Source organism: Dromaius novaehollandiae, chromosome 11 (assembly GCF_036370855.1).
Source record: "Dromaius novaehollandiae isolate bDroNov1 chromosome 11, bDroNov1.hap1, whole genome shotgun sequence".
Classification (NCBI taxonomy): Eukaryota; Metazoa; Chordata; class Aves; order Casuariiformes; family Dromaiidae; genus Dromaius; species Dromaius novaehollandiae.
The window spans coordinates 2,721,383-2,735,316 of record NC_088108.1 but is presented as its reverse complement, the minus strand read 5'-3'; the positions used below and the strand labels follow the sequence as shown (position 1 = coordinate 2,735,316).

The 13,934-nt window shown below is 61.4% G+C and overlaps 2 protein-coding genes across 6 annotated transcripts in view; one reads left to right on the top strand and one right to left on the bottom strand.

Moving 5' to 3' along the window:
- Positions 1–672: 672 nt before the first annotated feature.
- CCNB3 (cyclin B3) lies at positions 673–5,639 on the top strand. The gene is made up of 12 exons (XM_064518021.1): positions 673–795; positions 1,274–1,395; positions 1,481–1,576; positions 1,803–1,921; positions 2,293–2,374; positions 2,769–2,867; positions 3,046–3,138; positions 3,434–3,571; positions 4,112–4,267; positions 4,690–4,839; positions 5,112–5,242; positions 5,410–5,639. Exons 2-12 carry the CDS (start codon positions 1,303–1,305, stop codon positions 5,477–5,479), a joined length of 1,227 nt encoding a protein of 408 aa, XP_064374091.1. The 5' UTR covers positions 673–795; positions 1,274–1,302; the 3' UTR covers positions 5,480–5,639.
- A 244-nt stretch (positions 5,640–5,883) lies between these two features.
- DGKK (diacylglycerol kinase kappa) overlaps positions 5,884–13,934 on the bottom strand; it is a 30,004-nt gene continuing 21,953 nt past the window's right edge. For 2 of the 5 annotated variants that reach the window (XM_064518016.1, XM_064518017.1), the window contains exons 14-29: positions 13,769–13,860; positions 13,428–13,527; positions 12,990–13,230; positions 12,632–12,733; positions 12,400–12,499; positions 11,723–11,830; positions 10,790–10,886; positions 10,572–10,679; positions 10,238–10,351; positions 9,806–9,940; positions 9,328–9,494; positions 8,732–8,849; positions 8,310–8,642; positions 8,084–8,195; positions 7,090–7,220; positions 5,884–6,379 (exon numbers count right to left, since the gene is read on the bottom strand). In XM_064518016.1, coding sequence (XP_064374086.1) covers positions 6,305–6,379; positions 7,090–7,220; positions 8,084–8,195; positions 8,310–8,642; positions 8,732–8,849; positions 9,328–9,494; positions 9,806–9,940; positions 10,238–10,351; positions 10,572–10,679; positions 10,790–10,886; positions 11,723–11,830; positions 12,400–12,499; positions 12,632–12,733; positions 12,990–13,230; positions 13,428–13,527; positions 13,769–13,860 — 2,133 coding nt within the window. In that variant the 3' untranslated portion in view covers positions 5,884–6,304. The other 3 variants (XM_064518020.1, XM_064518018.1, XM_064518019.1) reach the window with 3 other exon arrangements.

Here is a 13,934-nt window from a genome sequence, read left to right as displayed (position 1 = left end):
GACCCTTTGTGCCTGGGTTTGTTCTCCTGCAGTGCTGCAGAAGGTAGAGGGGGCCAGGACATGTGGAACGAGTTGGCCGGACTCAGCTGCATTGCCAGGTCTCCTAAGGGTGGTGAGTGGGGAGCGCGCTGGGAGGGGGGGGCACGAGCCTGGGGCAGGGCCAGGGGTACGGGCCCCTGGTGGGGAGGCAGCCAGGGCAGCCACGGCAGGGCTAGCAGGATAATGGAGGATGGGGGAGGGGGCACAGACAGATGTGCAACAGGGGGGCATGCCCAGACAGATGTGCAATGGGGGGGCACAGATAGATGTGCAATGGGGGGGACAGGTTTGCAACACGGGAGCACGTGCAGACAGAGGTGCAATGGGGGGGGCATGCACAGACAGATGTGCAGTGGGGGGAGGCCCCGACAGATGGGGTCAGCCCGGGGCGATGCGCGCCGCGGCAGGCTCGGACAGATGTGCCGCTCGGGGGGGGGCGGCCCCGCCAGCTGTGCGGGGGCACCACGCGCTCCCGCCGCGCCCGCCCGTGCGCGGCCACTTTAAGATCGATTTAAACCCGAGCGCGGCCCAGCCAATCGGAGCGAGGCCTGCGCCCCCGGGCCCCGCCCCCGCCGGCCCCGCCCCTCCCCATTGGGCAGCGGGGCCGAATTTTAAACTCTCTGCGCCCGCCCCCTAGTAACCGCATCCCGGCCCGCGCGCTCATTGGCTGCCGCTCGGCCAGTGCCGGCCGCCGCCGCCGGGCTGCTATTTTCAAAAGAGCCGGGGCCAGGGCGGCGGCGCGGCGCGGCGGCGCAGGTGAGCGGGGCCCTGGTGCCCCCGGGGCTCGGCTCGGCACGGCACGACGGGTGCCCCCTCCCCGGGGCGGCCGTGGCCCGTCGGGGGTGGAGCGGGGGCGCCCCAGGGGCCCCGGGTTTGGTGCCTCCGCTGGCCTGGGGCTGGAGCGGGGGGCAGGGGCGTGGGGGCTGGGGTCCCGCAGGCCAAGAGTCCCGTAGGCCAAGAGTCCCGTGTCCCCCCCCCAGGCCCCTTCCCCAGGCCTGGGCCCTCTACCCCGCGGTCCCTGTGGGGCTGCCCGCCCCCCCCACCCGCCCCCGGCATCGGCCCCGCGTGCTGCTGCATGGCCGCCGCCTGCTGCGCGCAGGGTGCGCGGGGTCGGTGCCTGGTGCCTCCCCCAGCGCAGGAGGAGCGAGCTCCCCCCGCATCCCCCTCCTGCGCCTCGGTTTCCCCTGGGCTGGGGGCAGCCGGGCCCTGGCACCGAGCCCTGCTCTGCCCCCAGCTGTGCTCGGAGAGAGGCCACGGGAGACCATGCCGGTGCCACGCAACGCCAAGGCGCTGGGCACCAAGCAGCCCCGGGCGGGCAAGGTGGGCGCCGCCACGGAAAATGGCAAGCCGGAGAAGGTAAGGCCTCGGCTGGGCGGGGGGCCGGGGGGGGGGGGCGGCTTCCCTGGGGCAGCTGACCCCCCCCCCCCGCCGTGTCTCGCAGTCTCTGTTGCAGGAGGAGAGCTGTCAAGCGAAGAGGTCCCCGTCCTCGCCTCAGGGGGGGCCCAAGAAAAGGTCTGCGTTTGGGGACATCACAAATGTGAGTGCTTCCTTGGGGCGAAGGGGTTTTGCTGCTCCCTTTGGGCTCCCCACAGGAGCAGGGCTGGCTCTCCAGGGCCTCCCCTTCCACTGATGGAGCGGAGGGTGTCTTGTGCTCCGTGGTAGGGAGGATGGGTTTGCTTCCAGGCTATATGGAGGGGTCCACCCCCTCTTGCCTTGATTCCCTCTATGTACTCTTCTGTATGTCCCAATTTTCCCCAAAACAGGCTCACAAGAACCAGACTGTGATGGGGAAGAAGGAGGCTGTGAAAGCTGGGCCACGCAAGGTACAGAAGGCACCAGTTGTCCTCGGGGTCGCAAAGAACAACGAGATCAACCTGAAAAAGTGAGTAGCCAGGTGAGATGGGGGACAGGGATGGGGGGGAGACACCGTGGGGTCAGCACCTGGGATCTGGTTCTGCAGGGGATGGGGGAGAGCAAGCAATAGTGGGGGGACTTTCTCTGGGATGTGTAATACATGGGCTGGTACCCAGGGTCCTGGAGAAGGGATGTGCTGCACTGCTGATTTATGGCACTAGCTGCTGCAGGTTGTCGTGTAGGGCTGGGAGCCGCATGTGGGGGCAGTGAGGTCCATTGGGGTATTTTAGAAGCTATTGAGCCACTTTCTGAAGCAACAACAAGGGGCTGGAGGACCTCTTAGAGCTGGGAGATGTGGGTCCACCTCCCGGTGGTGACTTATGCTCTTGTCCCGTTCAGATCAATGAGAAAAACTCCCCCGACAGAGACTCCTGCAGAGCCCAAGAAGGTTCCTGTGCCAGAGGAGCCTGTGCCTGCGCAGGTACCACAGTTGCCCAAGGAGAGGGCAGGGACCCTGCAGTGCTGCCTGGCTCCAGGTCTCATCCCGATCTTGCTGGTGATGCAGGCCTGTGGCTGTTGCCAGTGGTGGTGGGGCACCAGGCAGTGCTTCGAACCTCAGAGATGAGCCTAGTGTGACAGAGCTGGGGAAATGCGTCTCCTGCCTTTGTCCTTCAAAGGTCTCTTGTGGGAAAGAGCCAGGTGGGGGCTGCAGGGCAAGTGGGGGCAGAGCTGTCAGGCAGATGGGGGGGGCAGTTAGAGGTGCAGCTGCATTGCCCTGAAGGGTTCACCTCCCCAGGCAGAGCCATGCCAGCCTCCCCCAGCTTAGCTGGCAGCATGCAGCTGCCCCTCACTGATGCTTGGGGCCATCCTTCCAGGTACCAGCAGTGGAGGACATAGACAAGGAGCAGCTGGGTGACCCCTACGCCAGTGCGGAGTACGCCAAGGAGATCTTTGACTATATGCGGGAGAGAGAGGTGGGTACCGGGTGTGATGGCAGCTGTTGCTGAGCCAGCAAGGTTGCCCACCCTCAGGGAGCAGCCAGTGTGCTGCTCAGAGGCTCTGAGCACCTGGCAGCAGTGGGCCGGTCACCGCTGCACCTCATTTTGGGATAGAGGGTGTCCAGCAAGTCCCTAACAGCCCCTGCCTTGACAGGAGAAATTTGTGCTCCCCAACTACATGGAGAAGCAGCCAGACATCAGTGGGGACATGCGGGCCATCTTGGTGGACTGGATGGTGGAAGTGCAGGTACATGGACCTGGGGAGGGATCATGGTCCTTCGGAGCAGTGCCCTGCCCCAGGCAAGGGTCAGGGCATTTAGCTTATGGAGCCTCATCTCTTAGAGGCTCCTGTGAGTGTTCCCAGGGCAAAGCTGATCTGTTCCCCACCACCCCAGGCTGGGGACAAGCCTGCATGACGCTACTCCCAGCCTGGCCCTGTGGGCACCTCTCTGACCCTTATGGGGGATTCTGCAATCAGGCTGGGGGGGAAGGCAGGGGTGGCCTTGCTCTTGTGTGATTTCCCACTGCTTGCATCCTTGCAGGAGAACTTTGAGCTGAACCACGAGACGCTGTACTTGGCAGTGAAGCTGGTAGACCACTATCTGGTGGAGGTGGTGAGCATGAGGGACAAGCTGCAGCTCATTGGCTCTACGGCCATCCTCATTGCCTCCAAATTCGAGGTGACTACTTGCAGTGTGCTGCATCAAAGTGCTAGGGACAGAAGGGGCTGCATTTCTCCAGCCCTCTGTAGCTGTGAGTTATGGAGAAGGCCAGGAAGCTGATGTGCCAGGCCAGTGCCAATAAGGGATGCCAGGGTGGCTTATCTGCCCATGTGCAACCTCCTTCTGGGGCTGTGAGTGCAGGCCAGGTGGGCTGGATTCTGCCTACTAGTGACCTGGGTCTTCTCTCTGCAGTGAAAAAACCACCAGGACACCTGGGTTCATCCTGTGCAAGCAGGACTAGGAGCTAGAGCCAGAGGGTGGTCAGTGTGGTTGTGGAGGAAAAGGGCTGGGGCAGTTACAGACAACACAAACTAATGCTGCCTCTGTTTGCATGAGACCCACTGAACACTGTAATGGTCCTTTCAGGACCTAGCAGGACAGCCCTTTATGGGACTTGCAAACAGCAAGGCTTTGTACCTCTTTTGCAAATGGTAGGATCTCCTGAGCATTACCAGGATGAGTTCCTGTTAGGGTACTGAGCAGGTTGTGCCCTGGCAGGAGCGGTGCCCCCCATGCGTGGATGACTTCCTGTACATCTGTGACGATGCCTACAAGCGGGAAGAGCTCATTGCCATGGAGATGAGCATCCTCCGCACGCTCAAGTTCGATATCAACATCCCCATCCCCTACCGGTTCCTGCGACGCTTTGCCAAGGTGGGTACAGCAGGAGGGTGGGCTGGTGTTAGGGCCATGGGATGCTTGTGCCTCTAAGCCCCCCTAGTGTTGCCCTCCCCTTAGGAGGGGACCCACAGCATCCACCAGGCAGGCTAGAGCCAGGTACTGTGCCAATTTCTCCTGCCTGCTGGGGTTGAGGTTTGGCCTGCGTGGGTGTAGATGTGCATCCCTGCAGCCTTGGGCAGGCAGTGCTCCAGCCCTGTGTTCCCCCCTGCCTGTAGTGAGAGTTTGGCCAGGTCCACTCTAGCAGGGGTGGGGGGACAATGCTGGTATAGGACAGCCTATGCATTGCTGCAGCCCCAGGACTCTGGGCCCCCATGGCAGCACCATGCTCTGGATCTCCAAAAGACCAGGAGGTGCTGCTCAAAAGGTTGAGCCTTTCCCTATCTGCTTGGCTCCAGTGTGCCCGTGCCAATATGGAGACCCTGACGCTGGCCCGCTTCCTCTGTGAGATGACCCTGCAGGAGTACGACTACATCCGGGAAAGCCCTTCCAAGCTGGCGGCCAGCTGCCTGCTCCTGGCACTCACCATGAGGAACCTCGGTGGCTGGGTGAGTGCCACCTGGCTCTGGGTGCCCTGGCACCCTCCCAGGGGCTGTGCAGCCAGCTCTGCCCCTGGGCACAGATATGCCACAGGATGGGTCAGGCCTGTGTGCTGGGGCACTGCTGGATAAGGTGGCATGGGGCTGTGTGCTGCAGATGGTGCACATGGGCCTGCCCAGCAGAAGGGAGATCCCACCTCTTATTTTTGTGGGGCTGGGGAGAAGGCGAGGGCTGTGCCTTAGCTGGGATGACCTAGCTCACCCCCTCTGTCTCTTTGCAGACCCCCACACTGGAGTACTACAGTGGATACTGCTCCCAGGACCTACATCCCCTAGTGAAGAGGTTGAACTTCCTACTCACCTATCAACCCCATGACAAGCTGAAGGCTGTGCGCACCAAGTACTCACACAGGTCAGTGGCAGGGGCTCTGGCCTGTGCCTGCTCCCTCGGTGGAACTGCAAAGGGTGGCACCAGGAGTGCAGGCCCTTGGGCCTCGCAGGGAACTGGGGCTGCTGCGGTGGGTGGCAATGGGGTCTCAGGGCTGGGGCTGAGCTCTAAGATGCTGCGGCTCCTTTCAGGGTCTTCTTTGAGGTCGCCAAGGCCACCCCCATGGACATGCTGAAGCTGGAGGAGATACTGAAGAGCTAGCCCTGCCTCTGTAAATAGCCTGTAAATAGCTAGGTGCTCTCTGGCACGGGAGCACTGTGTATATAAATAATGCAATTGTTTTAACTAAATGGGAGGGAGTGAGGGGGTGGGGGGAAAAAAAAGTCCTGTAGAACTGTCAATAAAATATTGTGTACATGTCCTATGGGCTGGTAGTAGCTATTGGAACAGGCATGTAGGTGGAGATTATACTGAGCCTCTGAGCCATGGTTCCCCTTGCTATATCGGAGCCAAGGGTGAGAGCAGGTGCTGTCACACTTGGGGGCTGGAGGGAGGAAGGAATGAGAGCAGGAAAATTGGGGTGAGAGCTGGAACAGGCCAGGTCTCCACCACCTTCTCCCCACCCCCCCCCCTTTCATTTCCCTGAAGCAATGACACTACACAAGCAGCAGCAATAAATATCTTTTCTCCAAGTATTTACACAGCTTAAATACCCACACTGGGGAGGCGGGGGGAGTCTTTGCTTTGGCCCCAGCTTGGGCCTACACACAGTGGCCCAGGCCCTCTGGTTCCTGTAGTGACCCTACCGTGGGCTGGACTGCATGGCGTGCTGCATCGCCTACCAGACCATATCGCCACATTAGTGTCTCCAGCCCCACAGGCTTGGGGAGAAGCAGCGGCTCCAGGGACGCTGGGGGATGAACAGACAAAGCAAGGCAAGCAGGGGGGCTCCACACACATTGGGCACACTGGGGATCTGGGCTCCCCCATTCTGGTACCCAGCCCCTGGGCACCAGTCCCTGGGGGCTAGAGGTCCTGGGACAGGGACCCAGCGCGCAGGCTTGGCTGCCATGCTGAGCCCTCGCTCTAGGGCACGCTGCTGAGCTCCTTAATGGCCTGGAGGATTCTCTTCATGTGGCCCACTTTGGTGATCCCCAGGTCCTGCAGGGAGGAGAGAGGTGGGTTGGCATGCTCACAGCATGAGCCCTTGGCTCAGGTCTCCCCTGCTGGCAGGGAAACGGAGGGGCATGAAGGAAAGGCTGCAAAGTGCAGCTCCCCTTGCTCTCTGTGTGAGAGTGGGGTCAAGCCCCGTAGTGACCAGCTGCTGCGCTTGCTGAGAGCCTCTTGTCCTGCTTGCAAGCACCTCTCCATGTGGCCAGAGGGTACAGCAGGAGCCCTTCACCCCCCTTGCAAGCACCGTCCTGTGCCAGGAGAGGGCTTGCCAGGAGCCCTTTGTCCTTCCTGTAGGCCTCTCTCCCCCCACCACAAGGGCTTCCTGGGAGCCTCTTCTGCCCCTTGCAAGCACCTCTGCATGCAGTGAGAGGGCACAGCGAGAGCCCCTCCTCCCCTGTGCAAGCAGCCCTCCATGCCTGGAGGTAGGGGGAGGGCAGCATTTTGCAAGCCAGGGGTCCTGAAGCAAGACCCCCTCCCTGCTTCCAGCCCTGCCCGCATGCAACCACTAGCAAGCCGTACCAGGTGGGCCCTGCAGCACTTCGTGCTGGGGGGCAGGGTAAGTACATGCCTCCCCATGACGTCCCCTGCCTAAGCCCAGCTGAGGGATGGGGAGGAAGAGGAGGGAGCGGGGGCACAGGTGCTACCCCATTTAAGAATCCATTAGTGGGGGCAGAAAGGGGGGATGAGGGGTCTTGTACCTTCAGGTCTCTCCTCTCCAGCAGGATCAACTCAGAGCCCTGGATGTCATGACGGACAAAAATGTCTCTGTACTCCCCTAAACCGAGTGCCTCCAGCCAAGCTGCCACCTCCTCGGAGCCCCACTTGTCTGCTAGCAGGGAGGAGAACCGCAGATGTCCAGCGAGCCCTGCTCGAGGCAGCCAGACGCAGCTGGCCAAGGCAAGGCAGGCAGCAGGCAGCTGATGGCAGCAGCAGGCTGCAGCCAGCATTGCCCAGCCCAGCCCAGCCCAGCCCAGCTCTGGCAGGGCCTGAGGTCACAGGCAGCTCAGGCTGGAGAGGAGGTTTCTCTTCTCCTTAGTTTACTTACAAAGCATCTGTTGTCTTAACATTGCACCTCTCCCCTTCAACAAGGCCCACAGCTATGGAGCAGGCACTTACCCGCAGGGCTGGGATGAGCTTTACCAGAACCCACCTTTCTCCCACCTGCAGTGGAGGTGGTGGAGTTATGGTACCGGGGGGGCTCTGCACATGCTTTGGGTGTGTGTGGGGGGGTGAAATTAAGCCCTAAGGGGTTGCTAGGGACAAATGTGATCCTGTGGCAACCCTGCACAGCTGCGAGGGTCCTGCCACCCTCCCAGGGGAAGTGTGCCATGGTTCCTCCATGACAAGCCCAGGCCTGGAGCAGCCCGAGGCTGGTGGCAGAACAGCAGTAGGATGGGTTGGTGCATGGTAGATACCCCATCACAGGTGCACGTGTGCCAGCAAGGCAAGGTTAAGACCTTCTTCCCTGATAGTGGTCCAACCACTAACCCTTATGGCTGGTGGAGTCATCTCTCTGCCAGCAGAGTCAGGACATCTTTTTGACCCTTTCTCCTCACTGAGGGCTCTAGGGTCCCCAGGCCCCCTGGTCTGAGCCTGCCTGAATGGACTCAGCCCCTCAACTCTCACATACAGGATTGAGAGCCAGGGCAGTTCAAGCTCCCTTCTCCCACCCTGGTGTGAGACCCCCTTTACCTGGAAGGATGCTGTTGGATTTCTGCTTTGGCGTCTTGTCTTTATCTTTCCTGGGCTTGGGGATGTTGAGGCGAAGCTTGAAGCTGCCCTTGTTGGCCGTCCCAACATTTTCCTGTGTGAAAGAGGCATGGGAGCGTTGCGGAGAGGGAGCAGGAGCCAGATGGCCCTCCAGCACCCATCCAACGTGGCCTCATGGGTTGAGCCCCGCTGTCTGCCACGCACCCACCTCCTCGGCAGAGTGGGCGATGGGGGCCAGCCAGTGGATATCTAGCAGCCTCTGCAGCTCCTGGCCGAGCACACACAGGGGGCCGTGCAGTGCCTCCTCCTCCTGCGGCGAGTCCAGCTGCGGGGGACAGGGACCGTCCCCAGCCCCTCTGCCATGCACTGGGGCGCTGACCAGGGGCCCGGTACCCTGCTCCAGCGAGGACCCCTCCACCGGGGGGCTTGGGGTGCTGTCCGACCCCGCACTCACCGCCTTCCCTTCCAGGAATGCCCGGGTCTCAGTGTACAGCGCCTTGATGCTCAGCACCACCTCCACAGCTGCATTCCTGCTGAGAAACTGGAAGAAGGCAGGCGGGATTCCTGAGTGCCTGGGCCCCAGGCTGGTAGGGCCGGGGTCCAGCCCTTCTCCCCACAGCCCCAGCGCACCTCTGGGCTGCCAGCGGCCTTGTTGGACAGGGTCTCGCTCAGCGCCAGTGAGCTGGTGTTGACTGCGTGTGCCAGCTCCTGCTCCATGGCTTTGTGAGCCTTGGCGGCCTCGTGGATCCTGTGGGTGAGACAGGTCAGAGTTCATGGGACCTATCAGACCAGCTGCAGGGAGCGGGGCTGGACAGACACCCCAGGAGCTCTGGAAGGAGGTGGACACCCACCCCATCTCTCCAGGTACCTGAGCAGGGCAGGCAAGCCCAGCTCTGCAACCTACGTGGCCCAGTAGAGAGGGATCTGGGAGATTTGGGGGGACATTAAGGCTGACAGCCCTCAGTGCCTGCAGCAAAGCGTCTCTCTCCCCCGCTGCACCCTGTGCCTGCAGTGAAACCTTCCTCCCTTGCAGGTCTTGGTGCTTGCAGCAAAGCATCCGGCCCAGCACTCTCGATGCCTGCAGCAGTGTCCACCCCCCCTGCCCCATGCCCACAGTAAAGCAGCCCCACCTTCCCTGACCGCCTGGAGTCCATCCTTGCTGCAGCTCTCAGTTTCTGCAGCAAAGAGGTCACCCCACCCCCCCCACCCCATACCCACAGCCTGACCTGGCAATGAGGGTCTCGGCAACCTGCGAGACCTGCAGCAAGAGGCCAGTCTCCTCATCAGTCAGGTACTCCATGGACTGCTGGGAGCTGAGCCGGGGCCGGGCGGCTGCTCGGTAGCTCTCCCCTTTCTGCTTGTCCTCCCAGGATTTGAGGGTGCTTTCAAATGCCTGGGGGAAGAGGAAGGCCCTCAGGATGCCTGTTAGACCTCCCCTTGCCAGCACAGCCTGGCTTCACAGGCTACCAGGACCCCAGACCTCAGCATGCAAACGGCTGATCCTGTTCCAAAGGTGCAGGTGCTTCTGAGGCAGAGTGAGACAGATGCTGAATGGGAACATGGTGCCAACATCCATGCATGGCAAGTGGGGCCAAGCCAAGGGAGAAGAGCTTTCCCTGGATGTCCTGCGGACCTCTGCTCCAGGCCCAACCCAGAGCAAGGCTAGCCCCCAGGCCCATGGACAGGCTGGAGGGCAAAGCTCACCCGATCTCTTGTCAGCATCTGGGCTCGGTTCTTGTGCTGGATCTTAATGATTCCCGGGGGCTGGATCCAGGCTTCTCCATCCACTTGCACTGGCACGCCTTCATCCCCCCGGATTGTGATCTTCACCATGCGGCACTGCAGGGCAGACAGTCTGGGGCTGGCATCACAGGGCTGGCACTGCCCGCTGTGGTGTTCAGCATCTGTGCTGAGGCTGAACAGTCTCCTGCCACCACCTGTGACCTTTAGGTGCCAGCCACAAGGCCAGAAGCCCAGCAGACCCACACCACCCACAGGACCTCTGGGGCATTGGGGCTGAGGTGTCCCAAAGCTTTCTGGCACCACGCAGTGCCTCATTCCTGCTCACTTGTGTCAGTGTGGGCACACACAGGTCCCAAAGAGTCCTTGTCCCTGCCCGGCCCCACCAGATCCTACCTGAGCTATGCGGTGGTGCTGGAGATTGATGACCCGCGACACAGCCATCTGGATGCTGCCGAAGACGGCCACCACCTCCAGCTTCTTGTCATCAAAGGACGGAGCCCCGAAGTTCTGCAGGGGGCCAGCACAACTGAGACCCCCAAGCTGGGGTCAGGCCCAAGCATTTTGGGACCCACCCCCTCCCTCCATACCTCCCCCCCCCCCCCCCCGCAATATATGACCAAGGCAGGGACATCTCAGACCACTGCTCCCCCTGGGAATCACAGGATCTCCAGGATCACAGTAAGGGCAACCCATGCCCTCCTCTCCACCCCACAGCGCTCACACTCACGTTGTCCTCCTTGGTGCCTCCCCAGAAGTTGATGCCCCCAGCATAGCTGGGGATGTTGAGGACAGCAATGCCTTGCAGGCTGGGCAGGGAGATGGGCACCCCGTCGCACTGGAAGAGAAGGCCAAGCCTGGAGGATGCCAGTCCCTGCTGGCCCTCCCTGCCCACACAGCCTCCCCGCAGCCTCGCTCACCGGGGCACAGCTCCCCTTGCCCACATACCTCCAGCTGCACCCGCTGCTCCAGATTCTTGTAGGTGCGCTGCAGGAGCTCCTTCGTGCCCAGCACCCCATACCACATCATGTTCTTGGTGCGACTGCTGCAGGGGCAGAACGGGCAGGGTGAGAGGGGCAGCAAGCCCTCCTCTGCCCTGCAGCAGGCTGTGCTCCCTCCGTGGGGCAGTGGACAAAACCACCCAGTCTGGACTGCAGATCATGCACCCTGCACCCCAATCCATGGAGGCTACTACACTGCCCATCCTGCGCTGTAGCCAGCAATAGCGCAGCCTCGCCAAGGGCAGCAGCTCGCTGTCCCCTCTGCAGCCAGAGCCCAACAGCCTTGACAGCTCAGGCTCCCAAACACAAGATCTGAACCTCCCCAGCACTGTTTCAGGCACAGGAGGGAATGCACAGGGCAGGAACCAGCTTTTCAGTTCCCCTCCAGGCTTAGACTCCAGATGAGCTCAGACCTGGCATGTTCCTGCTCTGTGCCTCAGTTTCCTCACTTTCAGGACAGGTGCTGCCTTGCACCTCCTAGGAGATGCAGGATGCAGTGCTTGGCACCCAGGCATGCTAAAGACCCGCTCAAGTCCATGCTGGCATGGCAAGATCTTGCCCATCCAGGTGCAGAGCAAGTAAACCCCACTGAGCACCTCCTGACACTAGTGTGCACTTGGATCCAGCCCAGGTTTACCCCAGGCCCCATGGCATCTGTAGCAGGAGCCTCACAGCAGTACTTCCCCTTCCCATGATGAGTTTGTTAGTATCTGCATCCAGAGGCACTTATGAAGCAGTGCAACAGCTCTGGGTGCAGATGCAGCCCTGAGCTGACCTCCTGCTTCCTGAGCTCCAGACAGTCCCTTCTGGTTCAGAAGCCCCAAGCCAGAGAGCCGGAGGAGACCAGGCTGCCCACATTTTTGCTGGGGGCTCAGCCAACCTGCACTTCTTGGGATGCTCATCTCGTTTGTTGTTGAACTCCAGAGAGATCTTCGCATCCAGGCCGATGCCGAAATAGTTATTCATGACACATTTCTCGGAGAATTGGCTGAAAGCAGCAGACAGGGAAGGTGGGTTGGGAGAGTGCCACACACAGGTGATTGCTGGGGTGGAACTGGGAAATGGGAGCAGAATAAAAATAGCCAGAGTTGCAATGTGAGCAAGGGGAGGGGGTTTGGCATGGACCAGGAAATGGCTGCCAGCATCAGGCATGGGGACACTCTACCCAAGCCAGCAGAGACCTAGCAGCTGTGGCCACTTTGGTCTCCCCATTGCGACTCCCACTGAGCACCTAGGACCTGCCTGGAGGGGACCCAGTGCTCCCAACTTCAGCATCTACAAGATGCCAGCCAGGGGTTTGCCAGCGTGAAACACAGCAGGTGGTGGCTCATGTCACCAGGAGGGGCTGGCACTCAGGCACTATGGTGCCAGGGAGGGCTCAGGGCAGGGGACACCTGCGACACCAGGAGGAGGATGCCCAGGTGCAGTTCTGTTCTCGGAGGCCAGTGGTTAAAGCCCACCATCGAGCTGCCTGTTTGTGCTCCCTGCCGCATGAGGGGCACGTGTGGACAGCCAGAGTGGCCGAGAGCCCCATGGAGGGCCCAGCCTCTGACTCACAGGGCGCTGGGGTCTTCGGGGAACTGCAAGGTGCCGAAGGTGTCAGGTCTGTCAAGGATGATGGAGGAGGTTGCAGAGGTCACCGTCTCCCGCCGCGAGCCTGGCCGGAACAAGAGAAGAGGCAGCTAGTAGATCTGCTCTTACCCTGACCACCTCAAGCCCATCCCATCCCAAAGCTCAGCCCAGTGCCACCTCAATGCCACACATACAGCTTGCCCGGTTAGAACCTTACTGAGCCTCTCCGCCTCCTTGTTGCACTCCTCTGAGCTGTCCTTCTTGGTGGGGCCCATGGTGCCACAGTAGGCTTGGGTCTGCTTGTTCTGCTCGTCCACAGCTGGGTGGAAACACAGGCGTTGCAGCGCGCTCCACGGCAGTCCTGCCTGCCTGCACCCAAGGGTCTGCTCCCTCCTGGTGCCTGCCCCCCTGCGCCCGGGTGCAGCCTCCCGGGCTCTGGTGCTGCCCTGCCTGGCACTGCGAGAAGCTACTGCAGCCATGTCCTGCTATCACGCAGGCTCACTGCTGGAACCGGTGCCAGGCAGGGCTTGGACTGGCACATCTGCCCTGGGTTCAGGACCCTCACACCTCCTCACCTTTCTCTGCTTGCTCAATGATTTGCCGCAGGGCTTTCTTGAGGCTGTTTGCCCGCAGCATGAGTTGCTCCTTTGATTTGAAAATGCGGGGCACAGGGCTGGGGTTGAAGCCACTTTCTTTGTCGTGGTCCTTGGCATCAGCCAGTGTGGCCTGTGACATTCCCTCGGGGACCATGATGGCTTGAGCTTCATCATTCAGCTCCCGCACCAGCGAGTCCAGCTTCTCATTCAGCATGGCGCACTGCAGGATGCCCATCACTTGCACCACCCCACGCCATTGCCCGCTGCCAGCACGGCATGCTTTCATGGGCACCCCGTGTGCCATGCACCTCAAGAGCACAGGGTACCAGGACATGTCTAGCCAGCCTCTCCACCGGTCACGCTCCCAGCATCCGGGGCCCGTCTCCTTCCCCAGCCCTCAGTTGCCCCCCAACCCACCTTCCGTGCCATCAGCTCAGCCTCTTGCTTGTTCTCAGTAGCTCTCTTATAAGCCCTGCCGACCTCGGCCACAAAGTCGTTCACGGTGCCACACAGGAACCTGCCAAGGAAAGGGGCAGGACGGTGGCAGGGGCACAGACCCACCGGCTGGGCATGGGTGCCATCCCTTGGGGGACTGTTGGGATGAGCCTCCCTTGCTCCAGTGGGGCAGTGCCAGGACTAGCTGGCAGCTAGCCTGGCATCTGCAGCTGGCAAGCTGGGTATTAATCTGATCCTGGGAGGGCTCAGCACCCCTGGGTGGGGGTGGGCACCTGCGCCCCTGTCCCCAGCACACCCCTTACTTTGCAGACGAGATCACCACCGAGTGCTTGTCAGACTCCAGGATCTTGGCCAAGTGAAAGGCGACGGAGTCGGCGTAGTGGGAGATCTGGGCCTGGGGGGACAGGGGTCACAGCTGGGGCTGTGCTGCCCTCCAGTGTGTCTCGATCCAGGGTGGACACTTGCCCA

Bases quoted from the DNA above. Each gene is read 5' to 3' on its own strand.
- CCNB3 (XM_064518021.1), top strand. From the start codon at position 1,303: ATGCCGGTGCCACGCAACGCCAAGGCGCTGGGCACCAAGCAGCCCCGG. The intron at 2,375-2,768 runs GTACCACAGTTG...CCATCCTTCCAG, and splicing joins AGGAGCCTGTGCCTGCGCAG to GTACCAGCAGTGGAGGACAT. The intron at 3,139-3,433 runs GTACATGGACCT...GCATCCTTGCAG, and splicing joins ACTGGATGGTGGAAGTGCAG to GAGAACTTTGAGCTGAACCA.